The 19361-nt window shown below is 46.8% G+C and overlaps 2 protein-coding genes across 2 annotated transcripts in view; one reads left to right on the plus strand and one right to left on the minus strand.

Annotated features, from left to right (window-relative positions):
* Positions 1 to 1051: 1051 nt before the first annotated feature.
* MARVELD3 (MARVEL domain containing 3) lies at positions 1052 to 3322 on the plus strand. The gene is made up of 3 exons (XM_050311580.1): positions 1052 to 1227; positions 1575 to 1645; positions 1767 to 3322. The coding sequence occupies exons 1-3, from the start codon at positions 1169 to 1171 to the stop codon at positions 2366 to 2368; spliced, it is 732 nt and encodes a 243-aa protein (XP_050167537.1). The 5' UTR covers positions 1052 to 1168; the 3' UTR covers positions 2369 to 3322.
* Positions 3323 to 3841: 519 nt separating this feature from the next.
* Positions 3842 to 19361, minus strand: part of PHLPP2 (PH domain and leucine rich repeat protein phosphatase 2) — a 35344-nt gene continuing 19824 nt past the window's right edge. The window contains exons 8-19 of the mRNA XM_050311578.1: positions 18167 to 18397; positions 17242 to 17444; positions 16674 to 16734; positions 15987 to 16082; positions 14665 to 14820; positions 13713 to 13913; positions 13079 to 13241; positions 11712 to 11842; positions 11246 to 11356; positions 10595 to 10783; positions 10234 to 10465; positions 3842 to 8896 (exon numbers count right to left, since the gene is read on the minus strand). Coding sequence (XP_050167535.1) covers positions 7757 to 8896; positions 10234 to 10465; positions 10595 to 10783; positions 11246 to 11356; positions 11712 to 11842; positions 13079 to 13241; positions 13713 to 13913; positions 14665 to 14820; positions 15987 to 16082; positions 16674 to 16734; positions 17242 to 17444; positions 18167 to 18397 — 2914 coding nt within the window. The 3' untranslated portion in view covers positions 3842 to 7756. The remainder of the gene's footprint in view (positions 8897 to 10233; positions 10466 to 10594; positions 10784 to 11245; positions 11357 to 11711; positions 11843 to 13078; positions 13242 to 13712; positions 13914 to 14664; positions 14821 to 15986; positions 16083 to 16673; positions 16735 to 17241; positions 17445 to 18166; positions 18398 to 19361) is intronic.

Genomic DNA, 19361 nt, shown 5'->3' on the forward strand with positions numbered 1-19361 from the left:
CTCCCTTTCCTGAATCAGATCTGCCCTTACCCACCCTGAGCAATGCTGACACTTGTGCACGGGTGAGATCCTGGACACTTGCCTTCACTCCAGCCACCACCAGTAATCAAAGGAGTAATTCACCACCTCCACTGCTGGCAGGTGAGGGTCCTGAACTCAGGGGCCTGCTGGAATGGGAGGATAGATTGACAGCAGGGCATTAGTGCCAGTAAAAATATCACATCATACTGTCTGAAGGGGCCTCCATCAAACAGACACAGAAGAGGCCTATTTGGTTGTATATGGATAAATATAAGGATGGATATCTATATGGATAATATATCTAAAGAAAATTACCTGAATGTGGTCAGCCAAGTGCTGAACTGGAACCTGACAGTCGCACTGCAGGACAGATCCCAAGGTGTTCATGACTGTACCTGGAAACACAGGCTCCATGCTGGGGCAGCTGGAGAAGAAACAAAATGCTTTGCGTTGCCAAGACAAGGCAGAGGCACTTGTTCTGCTGTGATGTAAGCCCCTGGTGCACTCATGTCTTGAGTGCTGCATGAAGGTGCAGTCACTGCATCACAGGATGGGTTTAGGAGAGTTAGGGCAGGTCCGGGGAAGGGTAGCAGGTACAACACAGGGAATGGTGACACTGCTGTGTCAGGAGAGACAAAGAAGACTGAGCCTGGGGTTTCATAAAGGATCAGAGTGGCAGGACCAAAGTGCAGAGGTAGAAGGTGGCAGGCAAGCTGAACAAAGAACACTTTCACCAAAACTCACAGCACAGAAGAAAGTGGAACTTGCTAAACTGTGAATCTTTAATTAGTGAAATTTAATCAGTTTCCAATGGAAACAAGCACATTTTCTGTGGCAGGTGGGAAACCTCGGGACGCTGTCGCCACAAGGGGCTGCGGGGACAGTGCCCGTGCGAGCGAAGGAGCGGGCACACCTGCGAGCAGCAGGTGAACCGTGCAGCAGGTGCTGCAGGGCCGCGCCCCTGCGCCGCCGAGCCCAGCAGGGCCGCGCCGGAGCTTACACCGCCCTCGCTAGGACCCGGCAGGGCTGAGGCGACCACCGGGCGGCCAGAACGGAGGTCACCGCGCCGGCACTACCCCGAGACGGGCGGCCCGGCCTGGCCCCACCGCCCGACCGCAGCGCCGGCCGAGCGGGGCCGCGCCGGACCATGGCCGAGCGGGGCTGCCCCGGGGCCGCGCCGTGGGGGCGCGCCGGGGCGGGCGGACGGTGAGGGGAGCGGGCGGTGAAGGGGAGCGGGCGGTGAGAGGGGAGCGGGCCGTGAGAGGGGAGCGGGCGGTGAGAGGGGAGCGGGCCGTGAAGGGGAGCGGGCCGTGAGGGGGAGTGGGCGGTGAGGGGGAGCGGGCGGTGAGGGGAGCGGGCGGTGAGGGGGAGCGGGCGGTGAAGGGGAGCGGGCGGTGAGGGGAGCGGGCAGTGAATGGGAGCGGGTGGTGAGGGGGGAAGGGGCGGGCGGACGAGAGGGGCCGGGGAGAACAGGCCGGGGCTGGACAGGCCGGGCCGGTGGCCGCAGGGGGCCCGGGCGGGCCGCTGCCATCCCCGCTCTCATCTCCCCTCAGCGCCGTGGCCGGAGCAGCGTCGGAGGGGCCGCTGGAGCGCGGCCGCTGCCGGTACCTGCGCACGGGCCGGGGTGAGCGCGGCGGGCGGGAGCCGCCCCCCCCGTCCCGCTGAGGGGAGCGCCCGGCCCGGCTCCCTGCCGGCCGCCCGGGGGCTCCGCCGCGGCCGCCGACCCACCTTGGCCTCCCCTGCAGCCTGGTGCCAGATGGTGGAGGTGCTGCTCGCCGTGCTCGTCCTTGTCTGCAGCTCCGTGTCCGGCGGCTCGGCGGGAGGATACACCGGCCTCCCCGCCCTGGGGGGCATCTACTACTACCACTACGGCGGGGCCTACAGCGGCTTCAGCGGAGCGGACGGGGAGCGAGCCCAGCAGCTTGACCAGCGTTTCCACCTCCTGAAGCTGCCCATTGCAAGGGCAGCGATGGCTGTGGCAGGGTGTCTCCTGGTCTTCCCTTGTATTCTCATCCTGGTTGGTGTTCTACAGGTACCATGGCGTTTCCCAGTCTGGCTGCTAATTGAATGCGCCCTGGACATAGTGATTGCAGTTGGCACAGTGCCTGCTCTGTACTATTTCTTCCATTCGATGGTGGGGGTTTATAATTCATCGGTGTGCAAAGAGAGAGAGCAGCTTTATCAAAGCAAAGGCTATCAGGGCTTCAGGTGCAGCGTGCACGGGGCAGAGGTTGCTGTTGGCCTCTTAGGCTGCATGGCCACTGTGGCATACCTGTTGAGTGCAGTCCTGGCTGTCAGAGGGTACAGGACAGTTCGCCAAAAGAAACAGAAGCCGGTACGATTATAAGAGCTTCCAAATGATTCCTCCACTACAGTAATGGTCATGATTTTTGCCAGTTTCCTTAGATGAAGCAGTATGCTTTCCTTGCTTCTAGGCAGTGCAGCCTTAATGCTGCAGCAGAACACACACTGAGTGGGCATAGCTCTAAATATGGTAGTCAGGCTGTTCCTGACTTGAATTTATGTTATTGAATTATTAATGACTTCCAAGTTAATCCAGTGGCTTGTCTCCTGCCTCACAGGCAGCCCTTCCATCCCACTGTTGGGTGTCCTGTTCTCCTCCAGTGAGGTCTTGCTACAAGTCCTGCCACTACATCCTTCTGCTGATGAACAGCTTTGTGTAGCCAAAATTGTTGTTACCAAAGGCACATGACTTCACTGAGAACAGAGCTGTTAAAAACAATTGGTTGGGCCCATAGTTGTGGCAGCTAAATATTGCTTCCTTGTAGGTCTCTGGGAATTAAGAGGGCAGTATGAACATAGCATTTATAAGGCTATCAAAAAATCCTGAAAATACCTTGCAAAATGATGGATATACTTGGTATAACTTGTTGCACAATGCCTTTTCAAACTCCTGGAGAGGGCTCATTTTTGTATGAAATGGTCTTTTATATAACTTGTATACAACAGTTTTGCTTAAAAAGATGCCCTAAGTTGGGATAATGAGACAAAAGCTTTAAGAGATTAAAGGAGTGGTTTAATGTACAAGTATATTGTTTTCAAAATACATTTTTAATGTACAAGTTGGGGAAATGAGATGCTACTCATATTTTTTTTTTTTTTTAGAAAGACTTTTATACGAAATGTAACTGGGAAAAGTAGCACTAGAGTCACCAAGTTGTGCCTCAAAATGAAATGTCACTTCAGAGCAGTGCCCACTATGTGCACTGTTCATATGAGGATGGAACCACCATGGTCTTACAGATGAATTCTGCCCATATTAAAAAAATTACACACACATGCTTTACCTTGGACATATCTCCACTTTCACTGGCACCAGTGACTAAATCTTCACTATTACCAAAACCATGGAATGTTGTTGGAACTAGAGATAGGAAAGTAAAACAAATGCCAAATAGGTACTCTGGGGTTTGTTTGATTTCTCCTGCCTCTTAGTAGCTAGAGGCATCAAGTGTCTCTGCACAGGGATTTATGTGGACAGCCCACTGTGGTCCTCTTCCTGTTAAGATTTCTGTATGTCCCCTTGCTGCAGCTACTTCTAGAGAGCTGTACAGTGCTACTTAGAGCAAGTTCACAGGGCAGGATTCCTCTAGCAGGCAACAGAAAGCCACCTTAATAATTGATATTATGAATTCCACCCTCACAGTGTTCAGCTTTTGTATGGAAGGCTGATGGGTGAAGAAGCCCAGAGAGCTTAGTGAAGGAGAACCTGCAGTGCAGCTGCTGCTAGACACAGCTACCTTTGACTAGGATATGGTACAAATTCCCTCCAGCACAGTAACAGAATCAGAATAAACTGTTAGATGAAAGTAAAAATCTTTATTGCTAAGTCAGCCGAAAATTTGATGCAAAAATATTCTTCCTTCCTGAACTGCTCTATACATCTGAATAAAGAATCAATGGACTAGTGTTTTCCAGCAATCTGACATTATTTACCTCTCCAAAGCAATACAAACATAGGCCACAGTGCTGAAGGTGCATTCATTGGACAACCTACTCCACACACGATAAAAACAGGGATTGTCATAAGTGCATGCTAGAGTGGGATACAGAAAATACTCTCCTTTTTAAAAACAACAACAAAAAATAATGAAAAAAGATAATTTAATAAACAATTGGTGCACTGCAATATTTCTTTAACATGCGTTGGGTCATATGAGTCAAGTTTAAAAAAAGGCAACATTTTAAAAGGTGAAAAAAGAGGAGAAATACAGTTGAGTCTTCAGACAGCAATAGAACAGCAGACAACAATTGCACAAAAACAAAGAGGTGATCCTACTGCCTGAAGAAGGCCTTTGGCAAGGGACACGAAAGCCATCACCGTCTGGAAGGAGTGCAGAAGCTCTGCAGGTCCAAGACCTTAGGTGTGGCTGAAGGTCCTGTGTACTAGGGGAAGGATTTCAGACTTCACAGCAGCCTGTCCCCGAGAGAGGGAAATACTTGCTTCTCCTTGGAACAGGATTCTATCCTCCCGTCTAACTGAGGATTCTGGTCTGGTATGAACAGTCTGTGATGCTGCCTTCGTTGGGCCTGTTCTGGGTACTGGGGGCAACTTGGAGGATATCCCTTAACACCTGGGCCCCAACTACCTATGACTGAAGATAACCTTTATGGGATCCTTTTGCAGAAGCCTTTCTGAACAGGACAGGGCAGACAGGTCAGTACCTTCAGAGTACCTTTCTAAGTGACGGAGCTCATCAGCAGAGCCGGAATTACTGAAGAAAGATGAAGATAAACCAGCCACACCCCTGTCTACCCAATGTCAGAAACCCCCCATTTTTTGGGTGACAGTGGCCTTGAAGGATGTCTCAACAGCTGGAAACTTGTGTTAGAGAATCCAAGACATTTGCATGAAAAAATGATGTCAGTGTCTTTGCTGACACCCAAAACTGGCCTGGGAAAAAGAAGCACTTTTTGTGGTAAACAGGCACTATTTTTAATGTATGAAAAAGATTTTGGATGAGTGGAAAAAAGCTTCACAAATGCCATGGCAGAAGTGGAAAAGGAAAAGCTTGATCTTCAGAAGAAGCACACAGAAGATATGCAGAAGCTGCTTGAACACACCAATGCTTGTCTTAGCCAAACAGAGGAAGATTATTTGGAACAGATAAAGTCAACTCAAGCTGTGCTGCCCAGAGTGAGACAAACAGTTCATAATACCAGCTTAAGCAGAGAAATCTGTAGACTCTACCTAGAGTGTAAGGAAGATAACAAGCCATGTCTTCCATGACAATTCATACCCATAGGAAATAGGAGCTGGCTGTATTAAACTCCTTTTCTGCTTCAAAACCAGAAACAGCACTGAAGAAAAGGTCTAAGTGGGAATTCCTTGTGTTCCATTCTGCCACTACCATGAAGAGGAGCAGTTCAGAAATCTGCATGCTCCACTGCAGAGCTGTTTTCCTTAGTCCTTCAACACTGAGCTAGGTAGAGCCATTCATTACTAACTCCTCGAGGCAACTCTCCACACAATGCTACTGGTTCAGATTGGCAAGGACACACTGGACTTGCCACATCAGTGCAAGAAATAGAGACCTGATTTGCATTAACATCCGCCACTCTTGGAGTGCAAGGTTTGTCACAGTCTTACTCAGAAAGAAGGGTTCCTGCATCAGTCCCATTCTGGACAGAGGCTGCTCTGCAGCCCTTTCAGGTATCAGAAAGTGTTGGGCTAGGCACAGGTATTTGGTAAAGTTATCGCCAGTGATGGAATCAAAAGTTGCAGTAAAATACATTGGGATGACCCTTTTCTGCACACTTATATGATGAGAACATGAAAGAAATTTTGGGAGTTTAGCATTTGAATCTTTTCTGCTGTTGTTTCTCTACCTAAGGATTCAAATGCTGTTGTTTCTGTGACTAATAATTAGCTTCAATCTCCAGTTCCAAATGAAACAGGCATTTAAACAACCAAAAACTGTGTGAGTTTAAACTTTGGAAAAAGCTGGGTTGTTTCATGATTACATTGCAACTAGCACAAAGTATATCCTTAAATTTGCTCCTCATGCATGGTAAAAATACATTTTTTTCCCAGTAAGAAGAAATTCAAGGTGCTTTGAAATTTTCAGTGAAACTCGATTAGATTTTGTCAAAAGATCCACACTGACATTGACAGAATCCCACGAGTAGTCTGCACAGTATTCCTTCTGAGCAAGGCCTGAATTTGATCCAAAAATAGACAACTCAAGCCCCTCAGATCTCTCCAAAAGAAACTCCTAAGTTTTCTTCATAAATATAATTAACAAAGAAGAAAAGGCACTAGCCCACATTACAGTCAGGATTATTGCACCACTGACATGACCGGGGCAGCTGCTGTCCAGCTCTGTCAGCAAGGAAGACAGATCTGCATGTTCCAGGGGCAGTGGTCTCCATAACCCTTACAAAGGTGACAACACAGGCAGCCAACTTACACCCTGCATCAAAAATCCTACTGGAAACACAATGCATCTGAGCACAGACTGGCCTGTTCACATTAGTGGGGCTCTTTTAAACATCTTTTCCAACTCTGATAAAGATGTTACTAAGATGAAAAGTTCTATTTTAGCTTTTGTACTGAAAGCTAAGGAGGAACAAGCATGCTTTCACCTCGTTTCTGGCCAGATTGGGCATGTATCATGAAATGCTGGTTGCTGTGAATTTGGAGTATGACTCCTGTTTTCAGAGGCAAGCAAAGATGCTGTAGCTGACAGTGCAGATGCTTGTGTTGGTGGAACACAGCACTGGGTGCTGCAGGGAAGCCCCACTGCTTGCCAGCCCTGGAGCAGCACAGCACTACTTCCAGCTTGGCTTCCCTGACTGGGCACTGAGACAAGCACGAGCTCCTGGGCTTATCCCATGTCTTCTGGATAGAGGAAGCCACTACTCTGAAGCATCCATGATGGAGGTTGCCAAGTTGCTGATGAATTGGGTCTGTGCTCTGCAGTGAGAAGCACTAGTTCCATACATTACCTGAATCGACCAGTCCAGAGCTGATCTTTTCCATGCTCCATATGAAATGCATCAGTTGGCACCTGCTTATCACTCAGCTATGTATTTTCTCATCCTGCACAGAATGATCCCATCATAACCCTCACTGTTCTTGCACTAGTGCTCATCAAAACACTGGTAGCCTGAGTCCTCCACTGCCCTAACAATATCCATTGGAAAAAGCCCCCAGCATACCTGCTGTGGAGTGCTTTCTCCCCTAACCCTAAGTAATAAAGTGCTGGGCTGAAGGGGAGAAGAACAGCTTAAGTGCAATCAATAAAAGTGCTTGCAATTAATGTAGGAAATCATTCTTAGGTCAGCTTCATTGCAACTATCTGTCTTCTTTCAAGGAATAACAAAATCACATTGGGGAGGAGGGCAGGACACTGCACCAGAAATATTCACAGGACTCTTAACACTGAACATTTCCCCCTCAGCAGCCTCCTCACCCCACACACACGTACACCAGACCCTTTCCTGCAGAGCTGGCAGAACCTCAGGGTTTAAGGAGTTACAGACAGTCCCTATCATAGAGCTCAGCTGCTGGTCTGAGTGCTCATAGAACAACTGAGACTGCAGTGAAAAGTGGACAGCCCAGACCTTGGCACTCCTGATTCTTCCTCAACTCTATTAAGGAAGCAGCAGGTGCCTGTACTCCTTGCAGATCCCAGGTCTGCTTGGAGGGCAAGACAGCCCTTATGAAACAGAGCTTCCTGGGACAGACAACATGGGAGTGGTAATTGTAGGGTTACAAAGCTGTGTCAAATTCCTCTGGCAGGGGTGCTGCATGTTCCTCTTTTGGTTCCTGATCTGTTCCATTCTCCTGGTGCTGCTTCATTTGTTCCTTCACTTCCTCTTCCAGATCAGGTGGCACCACAAATTGATCTTCTGGCTCCATCTGGGATGGAGCAGCAAAATAGCCAGTCTTCTTCTTGGGTGCCTCTGTGGCTACTTCAATGAGGTTGAGGCTCTCCTCCAAGGGCACTATGGAGCCATTGGAAAGCTTCTTTCCATAAAGACAACATGTGGAAAGAGATTTTTGCAGTTCACACTTTTCCTTGACCCCTCTCTGCACAGTGTTGCTGTTTACGCTGTTCTGTCTCCGAATGACGAGGATGAGCCCAGAGTCATCCTCTGGCCCTGGAGCAGGGGAGTTGTACTCTGCAGCAAGACATTCAAACTCCAGGTCCTTTCCTTTACAGCAGTGGATATCCACCGCTACCTCCACTTTACTGCCATTTGTCATCACACCTTCCACAGGCTGCTCATCGTCACTATCCAGACCGTTGTCAGACTGGTTGCTAGAGAAGGTGGCACTGGAAGGTTGGCGCTGAAAGATGCTTGAGGGGGTTACAGGATGTAGGCTGCAACGTCGTTCTTGTCGTGGTAGCAAACTGCCATCAAGACCAACAGCACTGTGTTCATCTGAAGCAGTAGAGCCCACCTCACTGCTGACCTCGGAAGCAGACAGTTCACTGCCAAACTCTGAAGCAATTCCACTGCTAGAGGAAGGTGTTGCTGGCTTGGTGGTGGTGGAACTAAATCCCCCAGGACCTGTCAGAGTGAGGCCATGCATCTCACATGTGCAGTTGTCCTCACTGATGTTCAGACACACCACCATTGCACCTACATTGTCTTGGCAACCATAGCTTTGGGCTAAAGTGCAGAGTTTCTTTGCAGCAGCTAGTGGGTCGTGTAGGTGCCGCACGGCTGAGATGGCCTCTGCATAAGAAAGGTGTTCCCAGAGAGCTTTGTTCCCTAGAAGTAGCAGCTCATCTTGTACAGTCAGTGGAATGGAATTGACATGTGGTTTGGGCAGGATCCAAGGATGCAGGTAGGTGCAGCCCAGCATTCGAGTACAGCAGGTCACACCATTGACCTTATTGTCCTGCAGACAAGAGAAACAAGGCAGTAGCTTTGGAAGTGCTATTAGATCATTTGGAGAGCAACCTTTCCTATGCCCATATGCTGCTTTGGAGCCTTGAGAAATGCCAGTTACACAGCTCCAGTACAGGAGAAAGGGATCTAGGTGCAGGTACTACAGCACATTCACTGTACCTGATCAACAGGTACAGTAACCCCCATTACCCATGATGGCAATGACACACTTGTACCCCACAAGACTTTTTGTGGCACTCTGAGGAAGTGTAGTAGACTCCTCTGAAATGTTCAGACTCCCTGCAGCACAGTGATCAGAGAGTCTCACAAGTCTCACATGAAATCTATTTTTTCAGTACAAGTGAGATAGTGACTTTTGACTTTCTCAGTGTAAGGCAGATTATCCAGACATTAAATGATTTCTATGTATTATCTAAACTATTTCCCTCCTTGTTAACAGGTAACTGCATTCTCAAGTGTGGACACTACACCCTGAGGAAGAAAAGAATGAGTAGGTATCTCACACTGTTTCTGTAACATGGATGTATCACCCCCTTCTGGTATGTGGTCTCCTGGCCAGCCTGGCAGCAGCCTCTTGGACAGAAAAGTGCCCACAGCCCTCAGTCCCTTTTCCAAGTCAGTGCCTACAGAGTACACAGCTTCCCCAGTGTTTTGAATTTAATTTCAGTGTTCTTAATTTCTGTATCCTCTGGGTGTTAATGTTGTTGCTGCTGCTGCCAAGTATTAAAACCCAGCAGAGGAACATGTAGGGAGGTCTCCTTAGACAATTATTTCACATTTGTTTTTCAGAATCCATTAATGAGCCAGCTTCTAAAGCATTTGATGTGCTACATTGATCCCACAGTTCTTTTCAGTCAGAGTGCTATGGTGTAGTGTTACAGCACCTTGCAGAGCTATACACAGTGACAGACTATCCCTATGAGAAACACTTCTGTCTAACAACTTGATACTTTTTAAAAGATTCACTGAGCATAAAACTAAAGTACCTGGTACTGACTTCTCAAGATCTTTACTGCTGATGTATTTTTCCAGTTCTTTGGATCTTGCTTGTTATTTCCAAGTTTTTTGGAAGTTAACCTTTACAGAGTTCTCCAAAAAGAATTTTAATACTTTTGCATAAAATCAGTCATCCTGTACCTGTAGTTCTCAGGCTATAATGGGTGTTTTAGGAATATGTAATTTTCAACAGCTAATCAGCAAAAGAAGCAGAGCAGGAAGCAGCAGCTAAGACACTCAGATGCCCTCTCACCTACAGCGCCATGCAAGCAGCAGGGCTCAAGCTTTTATGGGAGGGTGGAAACTGAAGTGAAACAGGTCCAAACAAACCTCTGTTATAATGGCTTTTTGCTCCTTGACCCTCCTGGCTTCTTCTGAACATTGTTCAAGGCTGAAGACTTTGGAGAGAGGCAGTGGTTTTCCACTTCGGCACAGAATGGCTTGGCACGTCCCCACATTGGCCACCGTCAGAGAAAAGTTGCTGGCTGGATCAGCCACCTCGTGACGAATATAGCACAGGACAGCAGAGGAACCCAGCTTCTGCCCAGCCATGCCCAGCTTCCTGTGGGAGGAGAAGGTGTAGGAGGCTCCAAACTCCAGTGGTAGGCATTCTGGCAGGCTGCCTCACCCCACCTAATACATTAATATACCAGTGCAGGTCCCACCAGGACCAGCTTGCTCACTGTCCTACCTGTGGGAGACCAAGAAGGTGTTGGACATGAACATGGTGTCTGACTGCTGTACCTCCTCCAGGAGCACATCAGCCATGGTGCATTGCAGCAAGCGTGGCAGTTCTTCGTTCTTGTCACCATCAAACATGCCATACACAGCTTCCACCCCCTCTGCAAAGCTCCCCAGTGCCAGGGATGACACACACAGCCTGTTAGAAAAGCATACAAGCAAAGTTAATATGTCTCAAAAGATTATATGGTCCCCAAAACCACAGCCATCAGGCACCTTGCTGTGAGTGCCATTCTGAGAGGGTAGCAAAGCCACTGTCCCTACAGTCACTGCCCCAGGAGATATAGAGCTGCATTTTATTATTGGAACTCTCAAACTCTCCGTGACCACAAGCAGAAAAGGGCAACATGCACAGCTGTCAAGAGAAAAAGCATCTCTGCTGGAGTGGGAAGGAAAGTCCAGGGGTCCCAGAATAGGTGTGAAAATTGAAAGAAAAGACAATGTGGAGGTCTGAGTTACCAAGACTTAGCAAGAGATCTGGAGAGACAAAGGGATGGATGAGCTCTTGGGCAAAACAGGTCTGCATGGGTGCTCAGCAGTGCACTCTGCCCGGTACCCTGAGAAGACAAAGTGTCAGCATCCAGCAGACCACAATACTCACTTATTTCTTTGGCCTGCCATCTCAGCTACACCGTGACTCCAGAAGGAAGAAGTGAGTGCCGAGTCTGCCGTGAGGGAGGGCTTAGCATCAATCTTCAGTGTGGTAATGTGACTACAGAGAGAACAGAAGTCACACTCTTCTAGACCCTGTTGAACAGTTTGTGGCCATAGCACCTTGCCCAGTCAAGAGTTTTAGACAGCATTTTGTGGAAAGAACTGCATCAAGGAGAGGAATTTCAGGTCTTGGCCTCCTGGAGATATCTGGCTGCTTATGCCAGAGATAGCTGGGAGAACCTCATATGACCTTTTTCTATCTACAGGCAGAAGTCTCAGCTGCCTCAGGGAGGGAACATTTTAACACTATGCAGTGCTGTGATATACACTTTACTATCCCATTTCCTCCCCTGGGAAGGGTTACCCTTCCCCCTAGTGCAGGTCACTACTGGGTTGACATCTTGATAGCTCACCTGAAGATATCCAGTGTCTTGTGTTCTAGCACCAGGTTTCTGTTTCCGCTCAGGTCCAGCTCTTGCAAGGCACCTGGCAGTGCCTCAGGGATTAGGATTTCAGTTAACTCATTGCAGCTCAGGTCCACAAACTGCAGTAGCAACAAACAGCACAATGACAAAGAAAACACTCTTTGTTGTGTCATGTCATCGACTACCCCAGTGCTCCTTAGAAACAGCTCTTACTGATTGTTTCCCACACACAGGTCATGAAAATGGGTCTGATTTGTCAGCTGTAAAATTATTTATAAGCAGCAAAGACTTATAACTTGCAATAGCCAGGACTCCAATACTGAAAGATGAGATCACACTAAAGATAAAAGAAGGCCTCTATATTCAAACCTGCCAAGCTATAACATTGTCCACTGTTTCAAATGCCAGAAACTGGAAATTCCAAGTCATTCAGGGGGTAAAGATGAATGAGAGATGATCTTTGATCAGCTCAGAAAGGCGGCAGATCTAGAATGCATATCCTGTACCCTGTTCTCGGGTTGATCAAGAAAAATCATAGACCCACAGAATGGTTTATGTTGGAATGGTTTGTCAGAGCTCATTTCCTTCCACCCCTTGCCACGGGCAGGGACACCTTCCACTATCCCAGGTTGCTCCAAGCCCCATTCAACCTGACCTTGAACACTTCCAGGGATGGGGCAGCCATAGCTTCTCTGGACAACCTGTGCCAGGGCCTCACCACCCACAAGGGAAGGGTGAGGCCCTGGCATCCTAATATCCAACCTAAACCTATTCTCTTTCAGTTTAAAGTCACTTCCCTTTGTCCTGTCACTCCACGCCCTTGTCCAAAGTCCCTCTCCAGCTCTCTTGTAGACACTTTAGGTACTGGAAGGGACTCTAAGGTCTCCCTGGAGCCTTCTCTTTTGCAGGCTGAATGCCCCCAACTCTCCCAGCCTGTCTCCATAGGAGAGGTGCCCCAGCCTTCTGATCATCTTCACAGCCTCCTCTAGACTCACTCTTAATAGATCCATGTCCTTCCTGTGCTGGGATCCCAGAGCTGGAGGGAGCACTGCAGGTGGGGTCTCACATTAGCGGAGCAGAGGGGCAGAATCCTTCCCCCTTCCCTGCTGCCCACGCTGTGGGATCAGCCCAGGGCACAGGGGATTTCTGGGTGCCTCTCATCCACACAAGTCCTTCTCCCGAGGGCTGCTCTCGATCCCTTCATCCCCCAGCATGGATTGGTAGTGGACGTAGCCCCGACACAGGTGCAGCACCTGCACTTGGCCTTGCTGGCATCTCCAGTTTCTGTCCTGTTACTCTTCATTTTTTAACCCAAACTTTCCCCTGACATCTCTTTATCTTCTCCATACGAATACCTGAATACGGGGCAAATGCAGGATCTCTGGAAAGATGGTGATTTCATTAGAGTGTGCAATCAGTGTATGAAGTAGCTTGCAGTTTGCAACAGTTGTAGGAATTGTTTTCAGTTTGTTGCCACTCAGATTCAGTTCTTCCAAGTGTTCCAGCTTACTAAGTTTGCTGAAAAGGAAACAAAAAAAATACTGTAACTTACAGATAAGAACTTGTCACTTCCTGAAGCTGCAGATAAAGTATCCATAGACATTGCCCTTTATGAGCTACTTTTCTGATTTACTGATAGGAGACCAAAGTCCTAAGACATGCTCTAGAAAGAGCGCAGGGTTGGCTTGGCTTGGATGTGCCTGGCTTGGATTTGCACAACACACAGGCCCCCTCACCATCACTGCTGAAGCTGCAAATACCACCCCATTCCCACAACTAGGTATATCCCTTGGCCCTCTGGATGGCACCACAACTAGGAGGACAGGAACCTCTACAGACTACAGTAGCCTGTGCCAATCCCTTAACGCATTTCTCCTGACTTTGTGTGTAGCTTTTGTCATCAAGCCACATGGAGAGCATCTCTCTCTGCCTCTGGCTCCTGTGCAATCCTGAGGAGCACTGTCGTGCCCAGAAGTCTTACTGACTTACCTTGCAGGGAAAGTCTGCAGGTTGTTGTTTGCCAGATGCAGGATCCGTAGGTTTGGATGTCCCACCAAGACAGGGATGCACTGATCTGTGAGGTTGTTATTGGTCAAGTACAGCAGCTGCAGCATGCTCAGACTCTCCTCCCCCACACATGCGGAGGGCAATGACTCCAGGCTATTTGCAGATGCATTCAGGTACCTGAGGCTAACCACAACAAGTGCAAGAATCAGACTTCACATCATCCAAACCACTCCATTAACAGCAGGAAAAGGAGCTATACAAATGCCAGTGTGGACAGCAGCATTAGACAGGAGGCCAGGCAGCACTGTAACATCCCTACTCACATTAAGATTTACAAGTCTACTAATGACATACTACCTATATAGCACTGTGGATGCACACAGCATTTTACAGTCAACGGTGAATACCGAAGAGCCTGTGGGTAATAATGGTGGAAGCACGCAATATAAACCTTCAGTTAGACTCTTTAAAAAGAAGGTCTGACTCCTGTCTGAATAGACAATTACAAAGGGTTGTTCATTTGCAAAGGTCTCTCTTATTGTTCCCCAGTGACCTGATGTACTTTCTACTGCAATATCTGAAAATCTGTCTGGCTTCTTTCCTTTGCACCTGAATTTGTGACTACTTTTAAAGACAAAGCTCTTCAGGTAGTAACATGATCCTAAAAACAACTGCAACTGAAACTAATTCTTCAGCTGGTTGTTGGGTTAGGAAAGCCTCTCTTTTCCTGTAATTTAACAGTAACATGGACTGATTCCTTCAAATCAGCTTGATCCCTTCCCTAATGGCACCCTAATCATCTCCTCATAAAGGGCACACCTTGTTATCTCTTGCACAAGGGACACCTTGCAAGGACAGTCACAAAGGCGCCACTTTAAACCTTTATGGTTCCAAAGGATAATGCAGCCAAAAGACTTTTGCTACTGACACTCACTTCAGAGCCTTGAGAAAGAGTGTCTCTGGGAGTTTAGTCAACAGGTTGTGCTGAAGGTCCAGCACCTCCAGTGGAATGTGTTCTAGAAGAGGTGGAAGGCTGTGCAGACGATTGTGTCCGACCATCAATTTCCGAAGGCTCAAGCTGCTGAGGACCCTAGAAAGACACAGGGTTTTCTATTTAACTTGGTTCACTCCTCTTGACATACCCAGAAGTGGGAAAGGTAGTATTTACTGCAGGCTGGTATCTTGTGATGCAGGTCTGTTGGTGTGTATGTGCCCAGCATTCTCTGAGGCAGGAAGAGAAGTCACAAAGGATGGTCTTAAATGCCTGTTTTCAGCTGCAGGTAGAAAGAAGTGCTTCCTGGTGCCAAACCTAAATTCAGAGCTTTAACTAGCTGCTTAACACTCCTATATTACTTTTGAGGCAGTAAATTAATCTTTGTGTAACATACACAAAATTTGGTCTCTTTCATCCATTGACATGGCTAAAATTCTCTTCTAACTTCTCATTATCACATCCTTGTATATCCTTTTCTTGCTTTTGATGTATATAATTTTTCTGTGACAATCATTAGAATGTCACTGCTAATCACTTCCTATGCCTCTTGCTTTAACTTCTTCAACCCATGCTCTGCATTTCTTCCCTGCCACCCACTCCTCCATTCAATTTTAATGCAGCTTACCCTAGACACTGTGTCATTCATCACACTCACACCCCCGCCAAACACCCTTGTTAGGCTGAGAACATCTGTGCTTTGCTTCTTCCCAGGATATCCTCCATACCTTGGAGAAGTCATAAATATCTGTAAACTTATATTAGCTCCTGGCTCTCCTTTACTGCATTTCTGCAGAAACTAAAAGGGAAACGGGGAGAAAGGAGCTGGCTGACTGTGTGCTGTAAAAACTACCTTTGAGATTAGCTGTATTGCCCCTTTGTGGTAATTCCCTATCAAAGGTAACAGACGAAATTTCTGTACATATTAGGGCCTCACCTGTGACCTGTGTTCACAGACACTAAGGTAACACAAACAACTCATAGCACTGTGTTCTATATCAGGTGCAAACAGCTGCAGTAGCAGCCAAAAGCACAGGATGGAATTACCCGGCCTCTGTTGTTAAAGAGGCTGACCTAGAAGTTGGTTCCTTCCAACATTTGAATACAGAGTATTTTTGATGCTGCACAGATAAAGTGGATTATATCTCTGTACAAAGAATAAAGCAACTGCAATAGCACTTCTCTCTTCTTCACAGAGCTTCTCTCTGTTCCCAGACAGCCCACTGTAAAAGAAGGCTCAACTCTGTTTATGGAAGTTTGCTGACCTTGATGGAAGCTCCGCAAGGAGGTTGTAGCTCACATCCAAAACTTCCAGCTTCTTTGCTTCACAGGCCCAGTCTGGGATACACTGTAGTTGATTGCTGAGAAAAGCAAGTGGTAAAAGCTAGACACCAGAATTCTATATGGAATAGATCCTGTTTGAATGCTGCATGAAGTTAGTGACAGCCAAACCAAAAACAATAGACAAAAAATGAACACCAGCATCCAAGTCACATGGAATTTCTCTCATGGCTAAGTTGTGTAATGCAAACTGAGCTGGTGCATGACTTGGGAGGGCATCCTGTCTTACAGGTCTCACAATGCTACTCCAAGGGCAGACATAGGCAATGAAATCAACAGCAGAGATCACTGGCAGCTACTCTAAATGTTTGCTCCACACACCCATACCATTCAGCCCAGTAAGCTGCCACAAGTTCAGTGGTCCCTGCTTGGCTTTTCTGATCACAGACTAGAGCTGAAGGACAGCCAGTCACCTGGACAGGCCATACTGGGGTTCAGAGGAGCTTCTGGTCAGGAACCCTTTCACCATTTTTTAGTGCCGGGCTTTGCAGTTATATTATGTTTCATTGCTCTCAACTCTTTCAAAAGCTTAAAACTTTCAGAAAATTTTGCAGGAAACAGCAAAGGTGTCTAGCTACTTCTTTTAAATTCTGTGCTGTATGGTCACTTACTGAGAGAGTTCTAGACATGTCAGTTGACCAGGAACTGGATAAATATTGACAGCTGCCAGACCTGATGAAGTAAAGCAAATAAGTATGATTGCAGAGCTTCAGAGAGAAAACAACACAAGGAAGCAGCTAATCTATCAAACGAGACTCATAATTTTTCTCTATGGAGACTCAAGGTCTCTATTGATCCTTTCTAACACAGAATTCACAATTCATACATCTGCCATATGGCGTCACAGCATCTCACTGTCACATGTCTCCATCTGCCACATGGGGCACCAGAAAAAGGGAGAACTGTACTTTTCTTTGTGAGCTCCCAAACAGATCTCACTGGAAGATGAACTTGTTGGACAGTAACTCAACACCACAATCTCCCCCCATCACACACCCTGTGCACACACATGCAGATGTGATCCCTAGGAGTTATCCTCAGAGAACCCATCACATACGGTCTCAGCACAATAACACCAGATAAAGTATTTTTTTATGTGTGGGAGAGGGCAAATGACTGTTTTCCTTTACCCCTGGGGCTTAAAGGGAGAAGGCAGGTGAAGAAGACATAGAGACATACAATTGCTGTTGGCATAGAGGGCCCGAAGGGAGAAGCCACTCAGCGTCAACTCTCTCAGCTTATTCCGCTCACAGTGCAGCTGCTCCAGGCTGCCCAAGGAGCTCAGATCCAGATCTGTCATCTGATTGTCTCGTAAATCCATGTAAGTCACAGATTTGTTCCCTTCCAGAGTGTCAGCTGCTGCTCTCTTCAGGTTGTTCAGCCTAAACACTCAGAGATGAGTTAAAAAGTCAGAAAACAGAACACTGAACACTGGACATCAGTAAGAAGAGACAAGAAACGAAAGGAAAGGAAGAATTCTGGTGAAGGCTAACACCAAAAGTGAGCACAGTGAAATGCGTGAGGAGCAGTGGTGAATTTCAGGCAGTCAGTACAAACAAAAACATTTCCTTTGTCTACACTAACATGTATAACCATTTTACTCATTCCTCCATTTCTAAGAGATTCTGAAGGAAGATTCAGTCTAGGAAACAGAAGGCAGATCAAGGGACAGCTATTTTAATTGACACATGAAGCTAATGCAGAGAGTAGATACTAGACTGCCCCGCCACAGCAAAAGCCTCTGTGTGCCTTTCTGAGAGTACTGGAGTTGGCAGTCTGGAGAATCAGGATCACATCTCTAGGGCCAGGAGTCAAGAAAGGGAAGGAGAGATCAGAGAGCTACCAAAGCTCAGGGTAACAACATGTCATAAGAGGAAAATAGAGGGCTGGGTCACATTCAGCGTCAGGCACTGCTCAGTTAGCCCTGCTTTTCCAAGTGGATTCGGCATAGCCTGAGAAACAGAACTCCCTAAAAGCTAAAGAATCAGTAAGGCAAAAAACTGCACTAGTTTATTGCAAAATGTACTAGAAATTACACAGCTCCTCTGCTGCAATTAGAAGGCAGCACTCTGGTTTTATAGACACCTGTGACCTTCCCCCTTACCTCAGGTCCACACTTTTGATGTGACTCATACGGTTCAGCAGTGCCAGGTCCAGGGTCTCCAGCAAGTTCCCTGCCAGGGCTAGTTTGTCTAAGGCGATGAGTTTCTCACAAATTGCTGGCAGTTCACAGAAGTTGTTGAAGGAAAGCCCAAGACAGCTGAGCTGCTGCAGGTTTCCCAGCTCTTCTGGTAAGGACGTGAGGAAATTGCCATCAAGCCAGAAGGTCTGGAGACTGCAGCAGTGAAAAAGAGAAAGAAAATAATCCCCCAAAGAGTAGTAAATATCACATTTAGTATTTTCAGTGCATTTTCTCATATAGCTAGCTCTCAGTGTGGCTATTTTTCAAACACACCTAACAACTAATTTTATTCTTATACACATAATATTACTGAAGTACTTTGATCACATATGTAATAGGCCTGGAACTGCACACATGCAATACTAAATAGTTCTTAAATTATTTTGAGGGTAAACTTCCAGTCGTGCCAAAGATTGTAAATTAAACAAAATACAAATTAGTACTTACATTGTAGATGAAATTTATTTACTTAATTCCTTGGTTTTCTAAAAATGGCATAGTTTAATCACAGTATCTACCACAATAAAACACTGGTAGCAGTGTTTTTACACTCTAGCACTGAGAAAAGAATAGGGAGGCTTTCTGTTGTAAGATGAATTGTTTCAAAGTTTGCATGGCTTTTGAGACTCAGGTCCCAAATACACAATTTCCCTTATTATGATTATGTTCCAACAGAGAACTTCCTGAACAGTGTTTAGTGATGGTGGAAGTGCAATCTGAGGCCACAAAATTTTCTTATGAATAAGGGTTCAAGGGGTCATCAAGATAACTGGACCCATAACTAAGCTGTAAACCTCCTTAAAGGGTAAGCCTACCCACAGCTTTTTCCTCACAGTTTGATTATGGCTAAAAGATCGTTCTAAAAATTATTTGCTCACATCCAGTGTGGCTCCAGACACTTCTTTTTTAAAAATACAAGCTGGAAGAAAAGCAGGCCACAAAGAATCAACAGTTCGATGTTTATCTAAACAAATGTAATAATAGTCCTGCAATTAAATTTACCTAAGCTTAAGTTTTCTTACATTTGGGGTAGCTACAGGGGAATGGACAAGGCTTTTATTCCAGCAAACACCTTACGACAAAACTTTCAGATGGGATTGCCCAAGTATTTCCATGT

The sequence above is a fragment of the Myiozetetes cayanensis genome, unplaced genomic scaffold, assembly GCF_022539395.1.
Source record: "Myiozetetes cayanensis isolate MyiCay16 unplaced genomic scaffold, myiCay2020 scf16, whole genome shotgun sequence".
NCBI lineage: Eukaryota > Metazoa > Chordata > Aves > Passeriformes > Tyrannidae > Myiozetetes > Myiozetetes cayanensis.

Excerpts from the sequence above, each read along its gene's own strand:
- MARVELD3 (XM_050311580.1), top strand. The coding sequence starts at position 1,169 with ATGGCCGAGCGGGGCTGCCCCGGGGCCGCGCCGTGGGGGCGCGCCGGG. Across the intron at positions 1,228-1,574 it reads CGCGCCGGGGCGGGCGGACG|CGCCGTGGCCGGAGCAGCGT; the intron begins GTGAGGGGAGCG and ends ATCTCCCCTCAG. Across the intron at positions 1,646-1,766 it reads GTACCTGCGCACGGGCCGGG|CCTGGTGCCAGATGGTGGAG; the intron begins GTGAGCGCGGCG and ends CCTCCCCTGCAG.